We start from the raw sequence: 21,671 nt of genomic DNA, 5'->3' as shown, positions 1-21,671 counted from the left end.
CCCCACAATTCCATGACGCATGTTGGTCATACCGCGCTCTAGACGCGTGCAGAACTTGCCACATGGCATGCAATGACATGACAGAGCGTCGCACAAACCCATGGCGGAGTAACGTGTCGTGCAGTGCAGCACACGAAAGTCATGGTCACTGCTAAACCTCCGCACCTCTGCACTGCCATGCACCGAGGAATGATGAACTAAAATTTACGATTACTTCTAAACTTGATTGAGTTGATCTTGACCTTGCCAAGAACAATACTGCACAACGGTATCGCTCAATTGAGAATTTTTAGACATTTTTGGCAAGACTTTATTACCCAATTCTGGAGACAGCAAGCTGATTCGGCTATAGCATTATATATTTTCGTCCTTGAACTAAAATCCCAGCAAGAAGTGCCAGTAGAACTTTGAAGTTCGTGCGTGGCGAATCGCCGATAGCTGATGTTCAAACTAAGTCGACATGTTTGATTTCGCTGAGCATTAAATTCAGAGCTGTAACAAATTAGCCTTGCTGCACTGGTGTACTGACTGTGTCTGTTGTGCATGTACTACTATGCGCTTATTATCTGCCCTCATGGCAGTCCAAGGTCTGGAGTCATAGAAGAATGCCGGGGAAAGACTGAAGATGGGCATGTGCGCGCGCGCGCGTGACGGTGTGTGTGTGTGTGTGTGTGTGTGTGTGTGTGCATGAAATGAATTATTTACAATTTTACTTGACATGATCATTGTACTGAGTTGATGGCTGCAGTAGCCAGTAGCCTGTGTTGTAGGTCTGAACCCCCAGCACAACCTCAACATCCTCACACGTCTACGAAGTAGATATACCGCCGCACACAGCTGCTGATGATGCGGTTGCTGCTGCTTCTTCTGCTAGCTCTTTTCTTGCAGCCGCGGTCCAAGCTGACGCCCTTCTACGTTCGGATTTACATTACATATTTTTGTAGATCTACTAACGTGGACATGGAAATCCGGTCGCACGTCTAGCGGCCCCAGGCCCAGGGCGCTGGCCATGCAGCCGTGGGTAAGCATGTACAAACATGCTGCAGCGCGCTGGTCGCATCGGATCAAGCGCTGTTCTGTACGAGCTGAGCCTGAGGGCGCCGGCCCCGGTCAATCGACTGGATTTCCATGTCCACGACAGTCAGTACATCCAGCACTACAACAACTTTGTAGAGCTTAGTGACCATGGTGACTCAAACCCGTACCTTTGTCTTTGAACCACACAGTTTTGATTTGAGCCATTGAGCAGGGCCTCTGCATGCACCACGCGTGCACGCGGGAGTTGGAGTCGAATTTCACGTATATCCCTATCCGTGTGACATGCACTGCGATGATTATTATCAGATTTTAGAATGATTCAACATTGTTATGATCGCTGTCATCCTCACGTCGCACTGAAAAATGTGGAATGAATGGCCCTGAAGGCTGAAGCGGACGAAACTGTTCGTCTGAGATCTGCATTCGTAAATACTCTGAACTCGGGGTACGGCCACAGAGCTGCTAGTGATTCGAAGAGAATAGTTAGCGAATGGTTTCGCATAAAGTACTTACTGCTATAGCGCTAGTTCACGACATGACCTCTACTCTCTAGGCCTAGAAATGGCATGTTTCAACTTTTGGAAAGTGATTTGAATGAAATTCCTTTTATTAAAGGGAATATTGGTCTTGTTCAATCGTGGTTTTTAGTGAGCTAGGCGCCCGTCGACCGTTCCGCAGATGTTGACGCAAAGAATGATTGATCCATGCACAGTCGTTTTAGGAACAAATTTGGGAGTGAACAAGCTTGAGAGGACGGAGGAAACTTGAGTCACGGGTTAGTAACCTCACTGAATGAGCTTGTGTGTATCGCCCTGAGTATTGATCTCTTCCATTCAAATCGTGTCCGCTAGCGTTGTTATTAGATAGAACATCTGGAAGCGTACACCCAGTGCATCATTATTTTTGCAGATTTGTTGCGACTGGCGAATACATAAGGGCTCGAGTAGTACTGTCGTGGACGTGGAAATCCGGTCGCACGTCTAGCGGCCCCAGGACGCTGGCCATGCAGCCGTGGGTAAGCAGTACACGCATGTAATGTACATGCGCTTTAGCGCACTGGTCGCATCAGATCAACATGATTGTGCACAACGTTCTGTACGCGCTGAGGGCGCCGGCTCCAGTCAATCGACTGGATTTCCATGTCCACGACAGTAGTAAAATGGTAGATATACATGGTCACCTGTGGCATGTCTTACGTGTGTGTGTGTGTGTGTGTGTGTGTGTGTGTGTGTGTGTGTGTGTGTGTGTGTGTGTGTGTGTGTGTGTGTGCCACTGTGTGTGTCACTGTGTGTGTGTGTGTATGTGTGTGTCACTGTGTGTGTGTGTGTGTGTGTGTGTGTGTGTGTGTGTGTGTGTGTGTCCCATATGTGGCAGTGGTATGCGCAGTTGATTTCCAATCGAGAGGTTGCGGGTTCCCGACGATTATGGTTGCAAGAGTGGACTCGCATGGAGAGCCAAGGATAGATTTCTAGAAAAGAAAAAGGACCAAGGAACTACAAGTTACGCTATAATGCCCACTGACACCACCATCCGCCAACGTCCTTCACTGCTGAGACTTTCAGCTCGTGCTTGTCTTGGTTGCGCTCACCTTCCCCTCTTTTGCTATCATATAACTTAGAACCTTCCAAGTTGGAAGGCTGTTGGAGTGCGCATCCAAGATGTGCTAGAGCTGTTAGCCAGTTAGTTGAAGAACGTCAGGACCGCCGGTCAGTGTCGTGCAATGTTATCGCATGAGCTGATTATTTCGTAACTGGTGGTGTTAGTGGACGTTATAGCGTAACTTGTAGTTCCTTGGTCCTTTCTCTTTTCTTTTCTAAGATCAGGGGCGTAGCACCCGCTACGACTGGTACAACCATGGCCGTACCACTTTTCGAAAAGTGTGGTCCGTCCGGAACGTGCAAAACCATAATAAAAAAATCAGGATCCATCGATGCATATGCGCATCAGACTTTGACCTTTTTCTAGACTCGTACTCGTAGATCTGCCATGCATCTCTGCATGTCCATGCACGTCTCTTCTGACCGTGAAATTATGACTTTATAAACTGTGCCAGAAGTTCCCAGAACGCAGGATTTTGTGTCTTTTTTACAAAATTTCCCCGGGGGAGGTCCCCGGACCCCCTCCGACACGGCCTTCGGCCGCGCCCACCTTCGGTCGTACCACTTCCAAAACCCCTCCCACGCCCCTGAAGATTATGATTGCACACGTCTTTCTCCTCTTTCTCATTCTCCTGGGTTGTTACCAACAGCCAGTTCATGCCAGAGTATGTGGTGTGGTGTGTGTGTTTTAAAAAAAGAAAAAAGAGAAATAGGGGTTCACTGCCGGAAAAAGCCCCTGCAATCAGTGTGGTGTAGACCAGGCTAAAATCAGTGGCCGTCAATTCATCAGCCTTGCAAGCTGTCGAATGGTGTAATCCCAGCACATGTTGCTGTGTCTAACATAGCTGTTCACTATCATCGCTTCAGCGATGGGCAGGAGTATGAGCATGTGCGTGTGTGTGTGTGTGTGTGGGCGCGCGCGCATGTGTGTGTGTGTGTGTGTGTGTGTGTGTGTTCGCACGTGTTTGCATGTGTGCGTGAATGTGTCTATGTAACACAGACCCCATGCAACAGAAGCGGCAGGCACTGCCACTGACACCTCAACACACTGAGATGGCAACAGCAGTGATGGCAGTAGCAACACCAGCATACCCACAGTAGTTACCAAGGTTACCAGCATCCCCGACTAGGCAGCTGCCGCCGCCGCGTGTCAAGTATACAGGACATGGCTGCAGATCAGTGGCTGCAGAATGCTTGCAGTGAAACACTCCTACCCGGATCAGCATGGCATGAACAGGTATCTACAACAGTGGCCAAAGAAATCCGACCCTCGAGTCAAAAGCAAAGAAATCCGACCTGCGAGTCAAAAGAAAAAAATTCCGACCCTCGAGTCAAAAGAAAAAAATTCCGACCCTCGAGTCGAAAGCAGCGCCGCGTTTCGATTACACCATGAACGGTCCAAAAACCCACCCGCAGGCCGCGCAGCCTTGGCGCTGGTTTTGGCTCACGGGTCTGATGTCTCTGGCCACAGCTGTAAATGTGCAGGGTAACTTTAGCTGTGTTTGTTGGCTGTCGTGTTTCACGGAAGGCAGACTAGTCCTAGTAGGAGTAGGGCATGCAAAATGTCAGTGAGATGGTGGGTGACACGACCAAGGACTGCTTGTTTTCACACTTGTGTTGGCACTTGAGGACGCATCGCAACACGCAATAGCTTCACGTGCATGGACCCACATTGCAGCTGCCCTCAAACCATCCTCAATCAATTATATCCATTGATCAGGACAGCGGCAGACAGAGAGACACACAGGCACACCCACCCACATGCACGTGAATAGAGAGACATGCGGATAGACAGGCAGACAGACAGTATGACAGTGCGCCAATTTGCACACTCATGCTTCTCATTCCCATTGATCAGTGGCTTCCCTCCACCAACAGATCATTCTTTCTGAAGCCGTATGTTGCCAACACCAACTCAGTCGTAATCACTTCTGTCCTTCTGTGTAATGGTCCAGTCACTTTTTCTCTTATACTCAGACAGACAGACGAAAAGACGGACAGACACGCACACACACAGACAGACAGACAAACAGACAGATGCAGACAGACAGACAGGCACATGTAGACACACACAGATAGACAAGTAGAGACAGACTGAGAGAGAGAGAGAGAGAGAGAGAGAGAGAGAGAGAGAGACATACAGACAGACAGACAGACAGACAGACAGACAGACAGACAGACAGACAGACAGACAGACAGACAGACAGACAGACAGACAGAGACAGAGAGAGACAGACAGAGACAGACAGAGACAGAGAGACAGACAGAGAGAGAGACAGAGAGACAGAGAGAGAGAGACAGAGAGACAGAGAGAGAGAGAGACACAGAGAGAGAGAGAGAGAGAGAGAGAGAGAGAGAGAGAGAGAGAGAGAGAGAGAGAGAGAGAGAGAGAGAGAGAGAGAGAGAGAGACCGCATCAGCAAACCTGTAAATGTGAACCGCAGAGAACCAAAGCAGGAATTGTACAAGATCTCATCGATTCGATGCGAATAATGCTGCGCAAACCACCACCAGATCTACGGCATAACCATGGAGCGTGGACGCGTTCTATTTGGCCCATTTGTCTTTCCTGAGATCACAGACCCGGCGGAACCGGTCAACTTAGTCAGGCCATGGCTGGACCAACTGTTTGAACACCAACATGTGTTTGCTGCTAGTTAGGTCATGTGTACAGGAGCCAAGGGGGCAACATGTGACTTCCCATTCCCACCTTGGGTGCACCACGATTTTTTTGGCTCATATGATCGGAGGGCCATGGGTGGATCACCCTACCACTTGTTGTCATTCTCAGAACTTTCTGAAAGGTGGTGAAAACTGCGATTGAAATTGGCTATATTTACCATGGCAACCGGATACAAAATTAGGATTTGTGTTACTTTTACGCCACTTTGCTATGGGCATCTCCATGTATTTATTCCAAGCGTTCTAACTGAAATGTTTTGAAGCAAGAATAAAAACTCATGTCTACCTGCCATATCATACACAAAGTACACACAAAGTATGAAAGGCTAGGGTGTGGCCGGACCAAAAAAAAAACTCTTTCCGCCGGTCCTGGGGTCATTCTCATTTGTTTGCCTCTCTTGTGGTGTCCAGCTGGAGCCGGTCATCGGTGCTCACATTGCGGCACAACTCGCTCCTCGCCTGAGAGAAGAGCCAGGCTTGGCGTCTGTTCTGTGTCGTCGGCTTGGCCACCGCTTTGTGTCTCAGTACTGCGCTTCCCAGTGGTCTACTCACTTGGAGCAGGTAAGAAGAGTTATGCAACTCAAGGTTGAGCTGTTCGGTTGTTCGCTTTCTTTTTCCGTCACACGTTTTATATCAACATGAATATTCTGTCTGGCTGTTGTCGCCTCGGCTTATGCGGATAGCTATGCATATACCGTGTATATTTACATTGCATTGATACCAGCGTGGAGAACCTCCTTATAATAGGGAGGTTTCGCTCTACGGAATTACGTATGAAAATAACATAGGAACTGCACGGAATTTTCATATGTAAAAATCAGAGCTGTTGGGTTTCCCTCTACGTGATTTCTCCACGACTGCTTAACATGCGTTGTTGCTTTGGAGACGCGTTGGCTGCATGCGCCCACGGCATGCACCATGAACCGAAACCACGTTTCCATTTTACTTTGCACGTGGTGTACGGTGTGTGTACCTTGTGTCTTGCGTGGCTTGAACGTTGCCATGGACCAATGCGGAAAATGCGAAAAAATATTTCAAAAGTCCTACGGAGGACCCAACGTAGGAAAGAGATTTCCTACGAAAATCCGTAGAGAGATTTACGTATGAAAGTTGCCCTCGCTCCCCGGCGCATACGACATACGGATTTTCATATGTAATTACGTAGAGCGAAACCTCCCTAATAATAATAAGAATCATATCAGAGTACGTATGTGTCCACACAATGGCTGGCAGTGGGGTTGGGGGGGGGGGGGGCAAATAATTTGGGGCTGCATTCCAGAGACCACGAGTTGAGGGTGTGTGCTCGTGTATGTGTGTGAATGTGTTCAAATATTGGAGTATTCAGACATGAGGATTGATCGGAATGCCGCTGCTTTCCTGTACGGTTACGGTACACAGGGGCAATAGAAAGTGTGTGCGTGCGCGTGTGTTCGCGCGTGTACATGCGTGCTCACACACACGTCTATTTGTTTGTCCGTGCAGTTTTTCTCAGACATTTCTTCTTGTGCATATGTCGACTGTGTGGATATGTCGACTGTGTGGTTATGCAAATTCCTCTTCTGCAGAGTGAGTGGCCGGCAAAATGCTCGACGAATCGGCGAACATATCTGGAGGACCGGGCCGAAGAGCTGCTGCTAGCTTGTGTGAACACGATTCAGAATGGCATGCGCATGGGTAGAGACAACACCTCTGCCGGACCAAGATCATCACCTATATCCGGCAGTCGAACACAGTCCACTTCTGGCGAGCAAAGCAATTCTTCATGCCCGGCCTCTACAGCAAGCTCCACCATGGAGGGTAGGCCAGTGAGATCTGATGTTCTGCACGACATGGCGGCATGCACAATACAGCACTGTAAGGATACTACGCTTGCTTGGATAGATCACGAAATGGCAAGAGTTGAATCCGAGCGGGCGAATCCGACACCGTCTGAGCCAAGATTTCGCGTTGACGACGACCCAGGAATAAAGTCGACGCAAGCCGAGAGTACTCACGCTCAAACCTCGCTCGCAACGCAGCACTGCCGCCCACCGCAGCGATCGGAGAGTGACGTTGCCGGAGGAGGCATCGTGGCGTGCACCGCCGCATCGCCATGGCTGTTGCCACGCATGCGGCTCCGTCTTCACGGGAGCTGGCTGTCGGATTCCATGCGCTGGTTGCTGTGGCAGCAGGTGGTTCTGTACGAAGCGGCGGAGGCGATGCCATCGTTTGTGAACGCCACTGCTGGCCCAGTGTCTGTGTTTGGAGGCCACACAGAGCACGGGAATGAAAGGGCGGAAGCTGGCAGGAGCAGCCAGCACACACCAAGCCCTACGAGTAGCAGTGACGGACCAACACGCCGTATACCTACACATGGAAGAGCCCGCGCCGAGCGAGCGTCATACGAGGGCCATGATCGGCGGCGTACAGTTCCCAGTCGGGATGTTCTGAGAGGAGCCAGCAGTGCAATGCAAGCCCTGCTGTGCGAAGGCCGTCGCAGTCTAGCGTTGGGTGTGGATGAAACGAGATCACCTCAGAACAGTATTTTCCGCGACGCAGTAGACAAGGTGAGTGTCCAATCGCTCGTCCTTCTTCCCACTCCAGGAGATTTGTACAAGTGTTATAAGTATGTAGGCAGGCATAATTGGATGGTCTAAGGCCATGATTGAAAGACACAGTCGACTCCTGATATAGCGGACACCATTGTGCAGGAGAATTAGTTCTTTATAGCCGAAGTTTGTTGTAACAGAAATGCACTCACACTGTACAAGCATCAAGTCATGACTGGCAAGTGACCCATGACAGTATAGGTGCACTTGGTTTACATGCGATCCTACGAGATTTAGTTGGTTATAAACGCAAACTGTTCGGTATGAAGTTCTGCATGGGTTCAAACAGCGACATGGACAAGGGTTCGCTACAAGGGCAAGGCGTTAAGGGTCCGCCGTGCCGGATTGTAAAGGGTTTACTGTATTTTCACCACTGTCTGCTTTCTTCTTGCACTGGTTGCCTGCACACTGTGTTCTGTGATAACGTTTCAGGTTTTCGCCACCGTTCCGGCTCTCTCAACCTACGCACAGCGGTGTGGCGAGCAGCACGACGCGTCCAGCAGCCACGGCGGCAAGGATGTGCGACGCGACGACGGGGAGCGAGCGCCACACTCGAGTGCACTTGACGCGTTGCTTAGCTCAACGACTGCCGTGCTGGATCTGCTGTGCATAGCAGAGGCGGGTGAGAGGTGTCACGGCAAACACGGTGTTAGTCGTGCTGCTGGTGCAGAATCTGTATGGCAACGACCGCACCAACATGGCAAGATGATGACGGCTGTCCTACCCGTGTCAGTGCTTGTGTCCGTCATCAGTACATGTACTTTTCCCACTGCGGAGGATAGTGAGTTTCTGCTTGGTTCATTTTCTAGATTTTCTCTCTCTCTCTATTGTATGTGTGCATGCTATGTGTGTGCACACACACATACATGTACTCGCTCACACACGGACGCACACACACACACACACACACACACACACACACACACACACACACACACACACACACTTACATGCACACGTACGCGCACTTTAGTGCGCACATACGCACACTTATATTAAAATCTATAATTCACAGGTCACGCAAAGCTCAGTTAGACTGAGTTTCCGCACCCGCAGGAACGTCACCGCCCTCAAGGATCACCACTCTCATGCAGTATAATACAAATACAATGTCACCACTTTTGCACCTTTCCCTCGAATGAATGAATGTTATTATTATTTAAATACTCAAGTATACCGTAGAATCACGCGGATAAGCCCACGCGCGTTTAAGCACATGCTCGCGCATAAAGACCAGGGAACGTTCGAACATCACAAAGCTTCATCGTACAAGCCCATGGGCCTAAATCGTACAAAGAGTCCATAAACTATGGACTCTTGGTCGTACCATATACGTAGCATACTTATGTAGTTTTTATTATATTTTTACATTTCAACACAATCATCGGTTGTTTTGTATGCACAGTGGTTTTCAGCAATGTACTTCTCACTTCCTTGGTACCTTTGCAATGCGCACTTTTGGTGTCAGCGTATAAGCCCATGCCCGCGTATAAGCCCATGTTCTTGTATAAGCCCACCGAAATGTCCTTGTGAAACGGATAAGCCCATGGGCGTATCCGCGGGAGTCTACGGTATACTGGACTAGTGTGGATTGCGTCCACGTTAAAACGTCTTTTAACATTGGATACGCTTCCCAGTTGTCCTTGACTTGTACTAGTATCTTGATTTTTTGTATTTGCTTCTTGCTGTTATGCTCAGGGCTGCCAATTCTTGACAATGCCACACTGTTCTATTTGCTACAATACACAATCCTGCCCAGTAGGGCAAAGCTCCGGGTAGCTGCACAGAGAGCAAGTGTTATGTTAGAGCGTCAAGATCCGGCACTGCACCGAAAGCTCAGCAGCCTTGTTCAGCTCTCCATGCCCACGATGTTTGTAAGTTGTGTGTGTGTGTGTGTGTGTGTGTGTGTGTCTGTGTCTGTGTATGTGTGCATACCCACGCACGTGTGTGTGTGCACGTGCGCATGTGTGTGGACGTGTGTGTGTGTGTGTGTGTGTGTGTGTGTGTGTGTGTGTGTGTGTGTGTCTGTTTGCACGCTCACACCACACACATGATGAATGTATGCATGCATGCATTTAAAGCCATGCCAAGTGTATTTCTTTTCTGCTTTGCTCCAGGGACTATCACACGTGACAAAGTTCCAAGGTACGCCCCAGACCGGAGAGAGTAACACGGAGTCCATCACACAGGATGTCAGTGACTTACTAGAATACTTTCTTGCCGAGGTGAGTGTTTTCACCGGTATTTGTCGGATGCTTGCCCGATCACGGCCCATTCTCCTGTACAAGCACAGGGACTATTCATTTTTATTTCTTGCCTACTCTGCTGTTGCGTGTGTATTAGCACCTCATTGACCCCGCTCGTTACTCATTCTTCATTCTAATTGGCCTACACGGAGAGTAGCCAAGCTTGCTTGGTGATGTCAACCCGAAAAGGCGGATAATGATAATAATATAAAGTACAAGGGCGTAGCGCCCACATCTGTGTTGTCGTTGTGACCATGCGCCACCGGCAACCTCGTAGCCGCCACTTTGCCCATTTTGACTACAGTAAAACCTGGTTTCAGTGACCACCCCCACGGTGCAAGCGAAAGCGGTCGTTAAAGCCAGGTGGTCTTTAGAACCAGGTCCCACAGTGTCTGTGTAGAACTGTCGGTGCATGAAAAAAAACGGTCGTTAAGAGCAAGGTGGTCGCTAAACACAGAGGTCGCTTACACCAGGTTTTACAATACGTAGTACGTATGACAGACATTTGATGGTGCAGTGACTGCACTACGCTGACTATACACGACCTACGTGCCTGGAAAGTCTGATCGCATTCTAGTGTAAATGAAGATGAAGACTCCACTGCAGCTGTACTTTTTTTTTAAATTCACGGTTCGCGTGAGACTCGGCCAAAGGCCGAGTTTTCGCGTCCACAGAAATGCCACCGCCCTCTTGGATCAAGGCACGGCTATACCTATGGTTGCTTAATATGTTGGGAAATACACACCTGACAAGATGACGGTAAATACACGCCTGCCCACACACGCTCTCTAAGCTGCAAAGTTATTCTGGCACAGAGCTCTCCTTCTCACCACCACCACCACCACCACCACCACCACCACCACCACCACCACCACCACCACCACCACCACCACCACCACCACCACCATCACCACCACCATCACCACCACCATCACCACCACCATCACCACCACCACCATCACCACCACCATCAGTGGCGTGCACCGAGTCTTGAAAAGGGGGTTTCTAGAGTTGGTAAATTTTTCTGGAGACCCACTGTATAATTATGCATTTGTGCACATGTGCATCCCCCAAACATCCCGTCGGAGAGAACGGCGAGGGCAAGGGAGGAGGGGGGGGGGGACTCAAGATCAGGGGTGCAGGGCACCAATGAACACTGGTGCTGATGAGATGCGGGGCTCGTCCGACTCCTATCATCAGATCATGCCGACACAAACGCGTCTGAGAGGGAACCAGGTCCAGGGGTAGAATGGACAGAAATAAGAGGAATGGAGGGAGGGGACGATGCTACATGGAAGTGTTGGTACATGTATAACCGGTAGCAGGATAAAACGGGGTACCTTTTACATACCAGCACTTCAAAAAGTATTTGCAAAGAGGGCGCAAAAGTCAACTTGTACTCATACATATTACATGTTTGTCATTGAACACGTAAAAGTTTGATAGGCCTAGCCGCCCAGGCTACACTACGCTAGTCTACAGAATAACACTACGTCTATGGTACTTCACTAGTCTGTCCCTGCGGGAATTTGCGGAAAAAACTCTCGAAAACTTGCGCAAGAAATTGCGGCAGAAAACAACAAAAAATGCGACGAAAAGTGCGGAACGATGCAGAACTTGCCAGGAATTCGAGGAATTATTTACAGAAAATTGCAGATTTGGGCCAAATCACGCAATTTGTTGCATCGTATATCTACTCGGGAGTAGTACGAGTGCAAATAACCTACAGGATCAAGGAAAGCACTGCGTGAAAAGTGCAGAAAACAACAAAAAACGCGGGAAATCCCGGATTTTGCTGAAAATCGCGGGTTTGGGCGAAAATCGCGAAATTTGTTGCATCCGTGGAATCGCGATTTCCTGGAGGGACAGACTAGTCCACTCCAGGCATGTTTGTTTCATCAAAACACTGCTTATTCGACGTACCGCGTACCAATATCTTTCTTTCTGTTCTTATGACGAAGTTTTCAGCATGATTGTATTGGCAATGTTCCACATGATTTCAATAAAGAGTTATGGACCTTGCTTCGATGGAAGCTCGAAGAAGAAAAGCGAAGCCCCGCGTCCTTGAGTCGCGGCTGGAGCAGCGCTTCGTTCTGAAGCAGCGCAAGTGGATCATGGACGCACATTTTTACGTCTTCCAGTCGACAACGTTTTTGACGAACATCTCTGTTGCGTACATGAGCGAGAACGAAAGGCTATGGAGGCCTTGATTTGAGTCAACAGTTTGGAAGGAGATATCGTCAATCATATCCTTGAACTGACTTGCATCACGCGTGCTTGACTCAAATTTCGAGACAAAACGGATTTCTTGAACGTCATCGCCAATCCAGGAGCGAACCAGAAGAGAGAATAATGTATTTTGAACTGCATGCAAAGCAACTCTCTCTCACTTCGAAATAAGGACATAGTCACTGTACTGTAAACTGCCCGGCGATCGACGCGTATGCACGATAACCAATCCAGTACTGCAATAGGCACGCTTTTCCTTTGGCAAGATTGCCCGAAAAAAGGTGGTTTCCAGACACCAAAAAACTCATACGGTGCACGCGCCTGACCATCACCACCACCACCACCACCACCACCATCGCCACCACCATCACATTCTAGTGCACCCGTACTGTGTGCTTGCCCTTTTCGTTTGTTTGCCGCTCGTCAGTTGTTCACACCGCTGCTGGACTGGGACGCTCTCTTGTTCGCCTGGGACCAGCTGTTTCTGACCGGTTTCTCCGAGAGCTGCATGATAGCTCTGCTGTTGGCCTGTCACAGTGTGCTGCGTACCAGCATCATGGCCATCAGCACTGCCGCAGACTTCAGAATGGTACGTGACCCGTGCAGTGAAGTGGCCTCCAGTGGGGCAGTTGAAATCACAATAATTCCCAGGGCCAGAGCCAGCATTCCAATCATATACCTCCCCACCCCCCCCCCCCCCCCCCCGGGCCCTTACCCTACTATCTGGCTCATGAAGGGAATATTAAGCTCGAACTTGGCCCCAAACACACATTTTTTTAGTCTGGACTCTCATTGAGATTTCTCTGCATTCAAGAAAAAAATTTGAACCGTTGTCAGTGCTCAAAAAATCGATGGGAAGTAAGTAGATTACAGGCCCGTCGCACCGACTTTGGAGGTGGGGCGGCCTTGGAAGGGGGGTCCAGGGGTCCTCCCCCGGGAAAAATTTTCAAAAATTGAAGCCAATTGCAAGCATTTCCGGGCATTTGGTGCCATTTCAGTGTAACTACAATGAAAGACTTTTTGATTCTGCAACAAACCAAGAAGACGCTACGATCGGGGACATGGGTTCTTCATTATCTTCCCACGGGAAAAATTTCAAAAATTGAAGCCAATTTGCAAGCATTTCCAGGCATTTGGTGCCATTTCAGTGTGTTGTGAGTGCAATGAAAGACTTTTTTGATTCTGCAATAAACCACGATCGGGGACAAGGATTCTTCATTATTTGCCACGTTTGGGCTGAGCTGCGATCATGCATGGAGTGTGCTCAAAAAAAACAAAAAACAAAAAAAACCGGCCGAAAAAGTGGGGCAGCCTCAGCCGCCCCAGCTGTGACGACGGCCTTGGATTAGACCCAGCACAATGTGTTCAATCACCGAAAATCCCATTTTCTGCATCCATCTTTCCCTGATGCGGAGCCACATGCTCCCAGTTAACTGTGCAGGACTCTGGGAAGCAGTACTTGACTGGTCCGGGAGTACCATAGACTTCATACGTTATCGAACTTCTGCTACTACAGTACAACGCCCTCTCCAAAAAAATTCCCCTGCTATTTTGCACAGAACCATCATATACATAATACATTAGTAGAGATAAGTACCAGTTAGAGTGCGGATGCAGTTTTAGGAGCTCCGCTCCTATCAGCCTTTCCGAGTCTGTAACTGTAACCTACAGGAGCTGTGACTTGTACTGCGGACTATGGCCACCAATGAGCATGTCGACCTGGCCCTTCTGACGTTCGACTGTCTACAAAACCTGGCCACCCGGACTGGCATCCCGAAAGCGGACTCCTTCTCACGGCCCGACCTGGTGGGAGCGCTCCGGAAGGAGGGGATTGGGTCCCACCCCATCCTGGAAGGTATGACCGGTATAGGACATGTCACGACTGCTTTGGCCGCATTGTCCTCGACAATAATGGACCTGAATAAAGAAATAGTGGCAATTAGGGTGGGAAGAGATGATGAAATTGCTTCCTTGAAGCTTGAAATTCAACAGCTGAGGCGGGAAATGGCTGACCTGCGAGATACTAGCGTACACACACAGCACGCCATGCCACACCAGTACAGCGACGTAGTACTAGGAACCGCCACACAAACTGCAAGTGCACGTGCGAGGCTCAGCACCACAACGGGCAGGTCTGTACAAACGTACGGTACACACGCCGGCAGTGGCAGCCTGCCAGGAGAAACGCGTGTGCAACAACCCAACACTACTACAAGTCGTAGTTCCAGCCCCGCAGCAGGCGTGCATGCATCCCGTAGGTCCAGCACTACTACAAGTCGTAGCTCCAGCCCCGCAGCAGGCCTGGATGCATCCCGTAGGTCCACCGATACTGAACAACAAGTACATGAATGGCAGGAACACCAGGGCAGACGCACTCAAGCCGCCCAGAGACAAAGGCACGCGGCAGATACTAGTAGTCAGTCCCAGCTAGCTCAAAGCATAACAAGGCGGGTGGAAACATCCCGCTACACCAAGCCGGCTCGTGATAGCGAGCCGGCAGTAGACCTCACGGCATCACCCCGGGCCAAACGCAAAGTGTTTTACGTTGGCAACGTGCAGCCACACTGCTCCGCATCATCAATTGCTGAATGGTGCTCTGCCCGAGGAGTGCAGATTCAGGAAGGTGTCATATTTGCATCCAAGCACTTCAGAACTGCCTACGCACGGGTGACCGTCGAGGCAGCTGATGAGAACACAGTCGGTGACAAAGGGTTCTGGCCGGATGCTCTTTCGCACACGGTTAGGCCCTGGCGTTTTGCCGCGGACAGTTTTGACACCAGCAATGCCAACCAGGCAAACAACGTCCTCTCCTCAGGCTCAGCATGATGGCGCGACCACAGCTGAATCCACTGGCTCGGCCCTACTTCCCCCCTTGCCAGGGTAAACTGACCTTGCTTTCCGTAAATTGCCGCTCAATCGTTAACAAATCTGCCGAACTGTCTGTCATTGCTGATTTCAACAAACCTGATGTCATCTGTCTAAATGAAACATGGCTAAATCCAAGCATAGCGCTCACCATCTCCGGTTATACCACATTTCGTCGCGACCGACCACCTCATGATAACAAATCCGGTACGGCAACCAGAGGATATGGTGGAGTTGCGATTCTTGTCCGGCAAAATCGCTTCGGAAGAGTCCAAGTTCGCGACGACCTTGCTCATCCGACCTGTGAATCCGTATGGGTTGAGCTTCACCCAATCTTAGGCTCCCCGACACCCATCCTCGTCTGCTGTACCTACCGTCCGCCCTCAGTCAAAACCACGGAAATAGACCACTTCTGTGATATGCTAGCTAGTGCTTTGGTAACCGTTCCCATGTCATCGTACCATGTCATAATGGCTGGGGACTTCAACAGTAAGCACAAACGGTGGTGCCCATCGGATTTAACGTGTCCTGCTGGGGCGGCACTTTTTCGCACCCTTACCTGCTTCGGTTTGGATCAGCTGGTGCAGAGTCCAACGCACACAACATCTTCCGGAACACAGTCATGTCTAGACCTTGTCTTCACAAACCAACCCCTGCTGGCGACGGACGTTCACACAGCTTGCGCTCTTGGCTCCTCGGACCATCTCATGGTTTCATGCCAGTTCGCCGTCTCATTGCCCTCGGACCCAGACCTGCCACTTCCTTCTCGCAAACCGTTCCCATATCGCTTCCGTCGAGTTCCCTCTCAGTGCTGGGACTCTATGAACGCTGATTTCTCCTGCCACGACTGGTCGTTTCTGCAACCAGAAGGCTCTCCAACTGTTGACGCCGCGGTAGATCACTTTGCAGCCGTCCTTGAACGAGGGTTCCAACAGCACCTCTCTAACTTTGCTATCGGCTACAACAACCGGAAACATTCCAACCCAACATCCTCGACATCTAGTCCCCCATGGGTGACACGGTCCCTCGTATCTGAAGTGAAGCGCAAGCGTGATCTTTTCAGCATCTACAAGAAATTCCCAACGCCGGTTAACCGGGAGGCTTACCGAGTTCAACGCAACTTTGTCAAGCACCTTTCTCGTACCTCACACCGCTCCTTTCTAAACTCTCTTTCTGCAACACTCTCCTCCCCCGATCGCCCATCACTCCACCAATTCATTCGCAACCAGTGCCGCGGGACCTCCCGCGCGCCAATCCAGTACCTGACGGACTCCAATGGCAACCGCCAGCACGATGTGAAGGCGATTGCAGACACACTGAACAAGCAGTTTGTTTCATCCGGCATTCCGGAGGATCCGAATTGGGACATTCCATCGCTGTCCCCAGCCCCTGAACTTAGCGCACCACTCACACGCGTCGTTACCACGACTGCTACCGTCTGTAAGCACCTCAAACTCCTGAAGAATTGTAAGTCCCCTGGCGAAGATGGCATACCCAATGAGGTTCTCAAATGGCTTGCGCCATCTCTGTCCTATCCCTTGTGCCTGCTCTTTAACATGTCATATCGTACAGGAGTATTTCCGTCCGTCTGGAAATCTGCTGTTATCGTCCCGATCTATAAGAAAGGCCAACGCTCTCAGGCTGGCAACTACAGACCAATCTCTCTCCTCCCCGCTGTGTCAAAGGTCTGTGAACGTATTTTCTTTGAGTCTCTGTACTGCCACGTCACCCCAGCGCTTTCACCATCTCAATCCGGTTTCTGCCGTGGAGACTCCACAACTTTCCAACTAACACGTCTAGTACAAGACATCTACACCCAGCGGAACCTCAGGCGGCATGTTGGCATCGTGTTCTTTGACCTAGCGAAAGCTTTCGACACCGTCTGGCATCGTGGTCTGCTTGCAAAGCTAGAGTCCGTCTTCTTGGTACATGGTCCAGCCCTGCAATGGCTCTCATCCTATCTTTCCTGCCGCCACCAGACTGTCAGAGTATCTACCTCCCTGTCAGACCCATTACTAGTCGTGTCTGGGGTACCCCAGGGGTCCATACTTGGGCCGCTCCTATTTCTACTGTACGTTAATGACTTGCCAGCCCTTGTACCAAATGTAAGTCTTTTTGCTGACGACACTGCTCTGTTGTGCTCCGACAGCTCGGCAGACAACCTCACGGCCTCCATGCAGTCCGGGGTCAACGCTACAGTAACATGGATGGAAACCTGGAAACTGAAGCCTAACCTCGCCAAAACCGAGGCCATGTTCTTCTCTCCCTCGCCCCCCACTCAGCTTCTGTATTTTCCTGGTCTAAATAGTACACCTATTAAAGTTGTTAACGAGCACAAGCACCTGGGCGTTATTCTCGACCGCCAACTCTCCTGGTCTCCACAAGTCCAGTCTGTGTGCAAGCGTGCGAGTGCGTCCTTAGGTATGCTACAACCCCACTGCCAACACATGAATGATAACTGCAGAAAATTGTTCTTTAAGTCGTACATTTTGCCTATATTTGACTATTGCGATATAGCTTGGTGCGGGTTGTCTCAGACTTTACTCCACAGACTGGAAGTACATCAACGCTTGCTTCTGAAAATTCTGTTTCGAAAAGACCAAACATTTGCCTCCCTTTGTCTTTATAAACTTGCTTCCACGCACCCTCTTCTTGCCCGACATCAGCAGCATCTTTGTATCCTTGTGCAAAAAATCTTCCTAGCCCAAGTCCCGAAACATATTGCCAAGTACAACTGGTTTGTTACCACTAGACCAACACGCAATGCCTTATCACTGCCCCGAGCTAGTTCCTCTCTGTTTTTGAAATCCCCTTTCTTCTCAGCATACTCCCTTTGGTCTAACCTGCCTACTAGCATTAAGACATGCCAGGATATCAGGAAATTCAAAGTCCAGCTTTCCACACTGTCTCATCCGAAGTGATCCCATGTATTACTAATGTGCCTCCCTTTCTTTTTCTCTCCCTATCTCCTTTCCCTCTCTGACAGCATCTTTCTTTTTCTCCCTTTTAGCTTGCCGTGGTTGGCTATCACCTGACCTCTCATGTTTATTGGCAGTCTTCGGACGGGCCAGGAGATGTTGAATAAAATTAATAAAATTAATAAATTAATCTATGATATGGCGGGTACACAACTGGAAAACATGTTATTTTCGGTGTGACTTTAATTTCGGTGATTTCGGTAGAGAAAACAAGCACCTAAATTAAAATTACACCTGAAAGGCACTAGAGTATGAACTGTATGTGAAGGGAAAGCTGGTCACCTAATTCTAAATTACACCTGAAACCCGGCAGGTCCCTGGCACCGAAATTTAAATGCACCTAAAATTACATGTTTTACAGTATCCTCCACGGTAGGGTCCGGCGGATTCTGCTGGCAGAAAATATGGCAGAATTCGGTACTTTTTCTGGTAAGTTTCATGCATGTTTGGTATGTGGATAAAAAGAAAGGAGCAGAATTCGAGGAATTGCCCGCCATAAGGTTTGTATGGTTCTGCCAATTTCACTGCTTTTTGAGCAGAATCTGCTACCTTTTCGAGCAGAATCCGCCGGTCCCTACCTGCATGGCTGTAAACATGACTGTACTGGTGGACAAAAGATTGGTACGGTGATAACTGATAACTTGAACAACTGGACCGCTGGCCTGCTGTGGATTGTCTGAGGCTAGAAATCAGCAAGGTAGCAGTGTATCAGTCAACTTCGCTAATAACGACTGCGGATATAACGACAATTCGCGAATAACGACAGAACTTCCATGCCCAGAGCAAAGTCTCATCTAACTGTAATACATATAATGAGACTTCGTGTATGACACTTTTCTGATGCTCCGCCGAGTGTCGTTATACGCAAAGTTCACTGTATCAGAACCACAGCAGTTGTTGTTGTTGCTGGCTCTCTGATTTCCTCGCAGGTTCTGAGCAGCGCATGGGAGGTCATCGACCTACCGTCACTATGCGTGCGATATCAACAGTACAGCAGCGGATACTAAGACCGTTTACGGTTTGAAGATCATGCAGGCGACGCATGGTAAGGTGTTCATCACTACTCAAGGTTCTAATTGACCTACCATTGCTACGTGTACGTTATCAACGGCACAGCAGCGGATACTGAGACCGTTTTGCGAGCTGAAGAACAGGCCCGGTGAGCGGCGCATGGTGAGGTGTTCATCACCACTCAAGTTTCGAACACTTGATCGTGCATGCTACGCCCGTCATAACAGCTAAGGTTCAGCAGCTAGACAATGCCGGTACAATCCAACAGGAGCCTGCCGAACCGCTACGGACATCACCTCCCCCTGAGTTTCCGGTAATCGGACTCTGACACAGAAAGGTTGCAGGCTATCCAAAAGAGTGATCAATGCCCGAGGGCAGAGCTACTTGCTGTGTTCTGACGGAGATGAGGATTTGCCGGAATCGTGGTGCAACTCTTCGTCTGCTTCAAGACTTGCTCCTGTCATGCTGCCCCGGTACATGCTACTCCTCAAGCTTGTCAGAACGGGGCAGGTAGCAAGCAGAAGAGAGCTCTACCGCATGCAAGCGGGCACAAGGAATGGGCTGACCGCTTACAGCGTCATACAGTTCTATCTCTTATTTTTGGTGGGTGTTTTTGGCTGTGGCGCCGAGGCCTTAAAAGTTTGCGGAGCCATCAATGCTCCACCATCACTGCAGCACGGTCTCGTGGCAGAAAATAGAAATTCGAAACACTACTATGACATGCCGTGGGACGTACCGCTCCATGGCACAAACATGACCATTCCCCTGCCATGTTCCTGTAGGCTAAGCAAGACCTCTTCTGTGTTGCTTGTACCGGATTTCTGCGTACAATCCCCTTTTTGTCTATGAACTAATTACTTTGTCAGTTCCCACTCAATTGAATACCGTGGGTGACAATTTTGGGAACTGGGAGTCTGGGGCTGGGACGTATCAACTGGGGCATTTGCCTTTTTTTATTTATTTTTTTACTATATTCACATTCCCAGCTCGAAAATAATAAAGAAAGACAATGATACTGAGACTAGGACGAACATGACAACTATTGAGCAGGGGCTGCACCGAGACGCAGCAGTGATGGTGGGGCATTGATGGCTCTGCCGACCTGAGGTCTCGGCATCACGGCCAAAAACACTTCCGTCAGGTGTGTGTGTGTGTGTGTGTGCGTGCGCGTGTGAGTACGTGCGTGTGTGTGTTTGTGCGTGTGTGTGTGTGTGTGTGTGTGTGTGTGTGTGTGTGTGTGTGTGTGTGTGTGTGCTTTGGGTGGGGACAGTTTGAGTTTTTTTTGCTCTCTGTAAGTCTTCCTCTCCTGACTGTTTCTGGACATAGTGAGACAGGCCTGGGCGGCCTGGGGCCTCCCCAGCCGTCCAGGATAACATACTGAGGCGGGAATATCGGCGGCGGACTTGGTCGACGATTTTTGATGTCGACACTCTTGTCGTCGTCCCGTTCTCAGATGCCTTCGCGAGGCGTTGCGAGCCCGCGAGTGGTGACATCTACAGCACAAAGAAAACGACAGCATGGAGTATTCAGCATAGGCTCTTGGAACGTACGCTCTCTGGTTGAGAGTGAGGGCCACATTCAGACGGCTGCCGCGAGTGGAATTGTTGCCGACGATAAAAAAATTTATCAAATTGTACAACATCTGGAACGCTTGGAGATGGACGCCGCTGCTCTTCAAGAGACCCACTGGTTTGGTCAGGAAAACTATCAAGTCCACGGAGCAATGGTCATTGCTTCGGGTCGGCCTGTGCCTGGGGAAGGAGCGCCCAGACGGCGAGGTGAGGGCGTTGCGTTTGTGCTGAGGGGAAATGCGCTTCGGGCCTGGCGCGAAGGAGGTTGTCAACTCGTCGCAGTATCCGCTCGGTTGTTGTCCATACGCTTGAAGTTTGATCTGGCGAGTGGAGAGGTTGAATGGATGTCGCTGGTTACAGCTTATGCGCCAACATTCAACAGTAAGCGCTGTGAAAAGGATGCGTTTTATGACTCTCTGCAAGGAGTACTCAACTCAATACCGTGCACAGATAAATTTGTTCTACTTGGAGATTTCAATGCCAGAGTGGGATCTGGAGAGCCAGGTGATGATTGGAGCGCTGTGCGTGGCTCACATGGCTTGGGCTGCCTGAATTCGTCTGGGGAGGAGCTACTTCAGTTTCTGGCAATGCATCAATGCTGGATCGCGAACACCTGGTTCAGGAAAAAGCAGGACTCGATCGACGCGACGCATCGATCTAAAATCTATTACGTAACCTATCGTGCGTAGCGGCAAACAACTAAATTTGGCAGAGACAATTCCAAATAGGCAACTACTCTACGGACACAGTGTAGCTAGACTCTACTACCCAGCTAGCAGATATCCTAACAAGACACTAGACAGCAGCCAGTATGCACAAAACACGGACACAGAAAATGTTCCGAAAATGTTTGGCCAGACAGGTTG

The 21,671-nt window shown here is 49.7% G+C and overlaps 1 protein-coding gene across 2 annotated transcripts; it reads left to right on the top strand.

Moving 5' to 3' along the window:
- Positions 1-1,404: 1,404 nt before the first annotated feature.
- LOC135828348 (uncharacterized) lies at positions 1,405-20,284 on the top strand. Of its 2 annotated transcripts, XM_065340798.1 has the most exons (9): positions 1,405-1,813; positions 3,637-3,873; positions 5,729-5,878; positions 6,883-7,863; positions 8,338-8,686; positions 9,604-9,779; positions 10,023-10,130; positions 12,808-12,969; positions 19,153-20,276. In XM_065340798.1, exons 2-9 carry the CDS (start codon positions 3,802-3,804, stop codon positions 19,228-19,230), a joined length of 2,076 nt encoding a protein of 691 aa, XP_065196870.1. In that variant the 5' UTR covers positions 1,405-1,813; positions 3,637-3,801; the 3' UTR covers positions 19,231-20,276. The 2 variants fall into 2 exon arrangements, with proteins under 2 accessions (XP_065196870.1, XP_065196871.1); XM_065340799.1 differs by lacking the exon at positions 12,808-12,969 and having other exon boundaries at positions 19,153-20,284.
- Positions 20,285-21,671: the final 1,387 nt, after the last annotated feature.

The sequence above is a fragment of the Sycon ciliatum genome, chromosome 12, assembly GCF_964019385.1.
Source record: "Sycon ciliatum chromosome 12, ocSycCili1.1, whole genome shotgun sequence".
NCBI classification, from domain to species: domain Eukaryota; kingdom Metazoa; phylum Porifera; class Calcarea; order Leucosolenida; family Sycettidae; genus Sycon; species Sycon ciliatum.
This window is presented reverse-complemented; position numbering and strand designations above follow the sequence as displayed.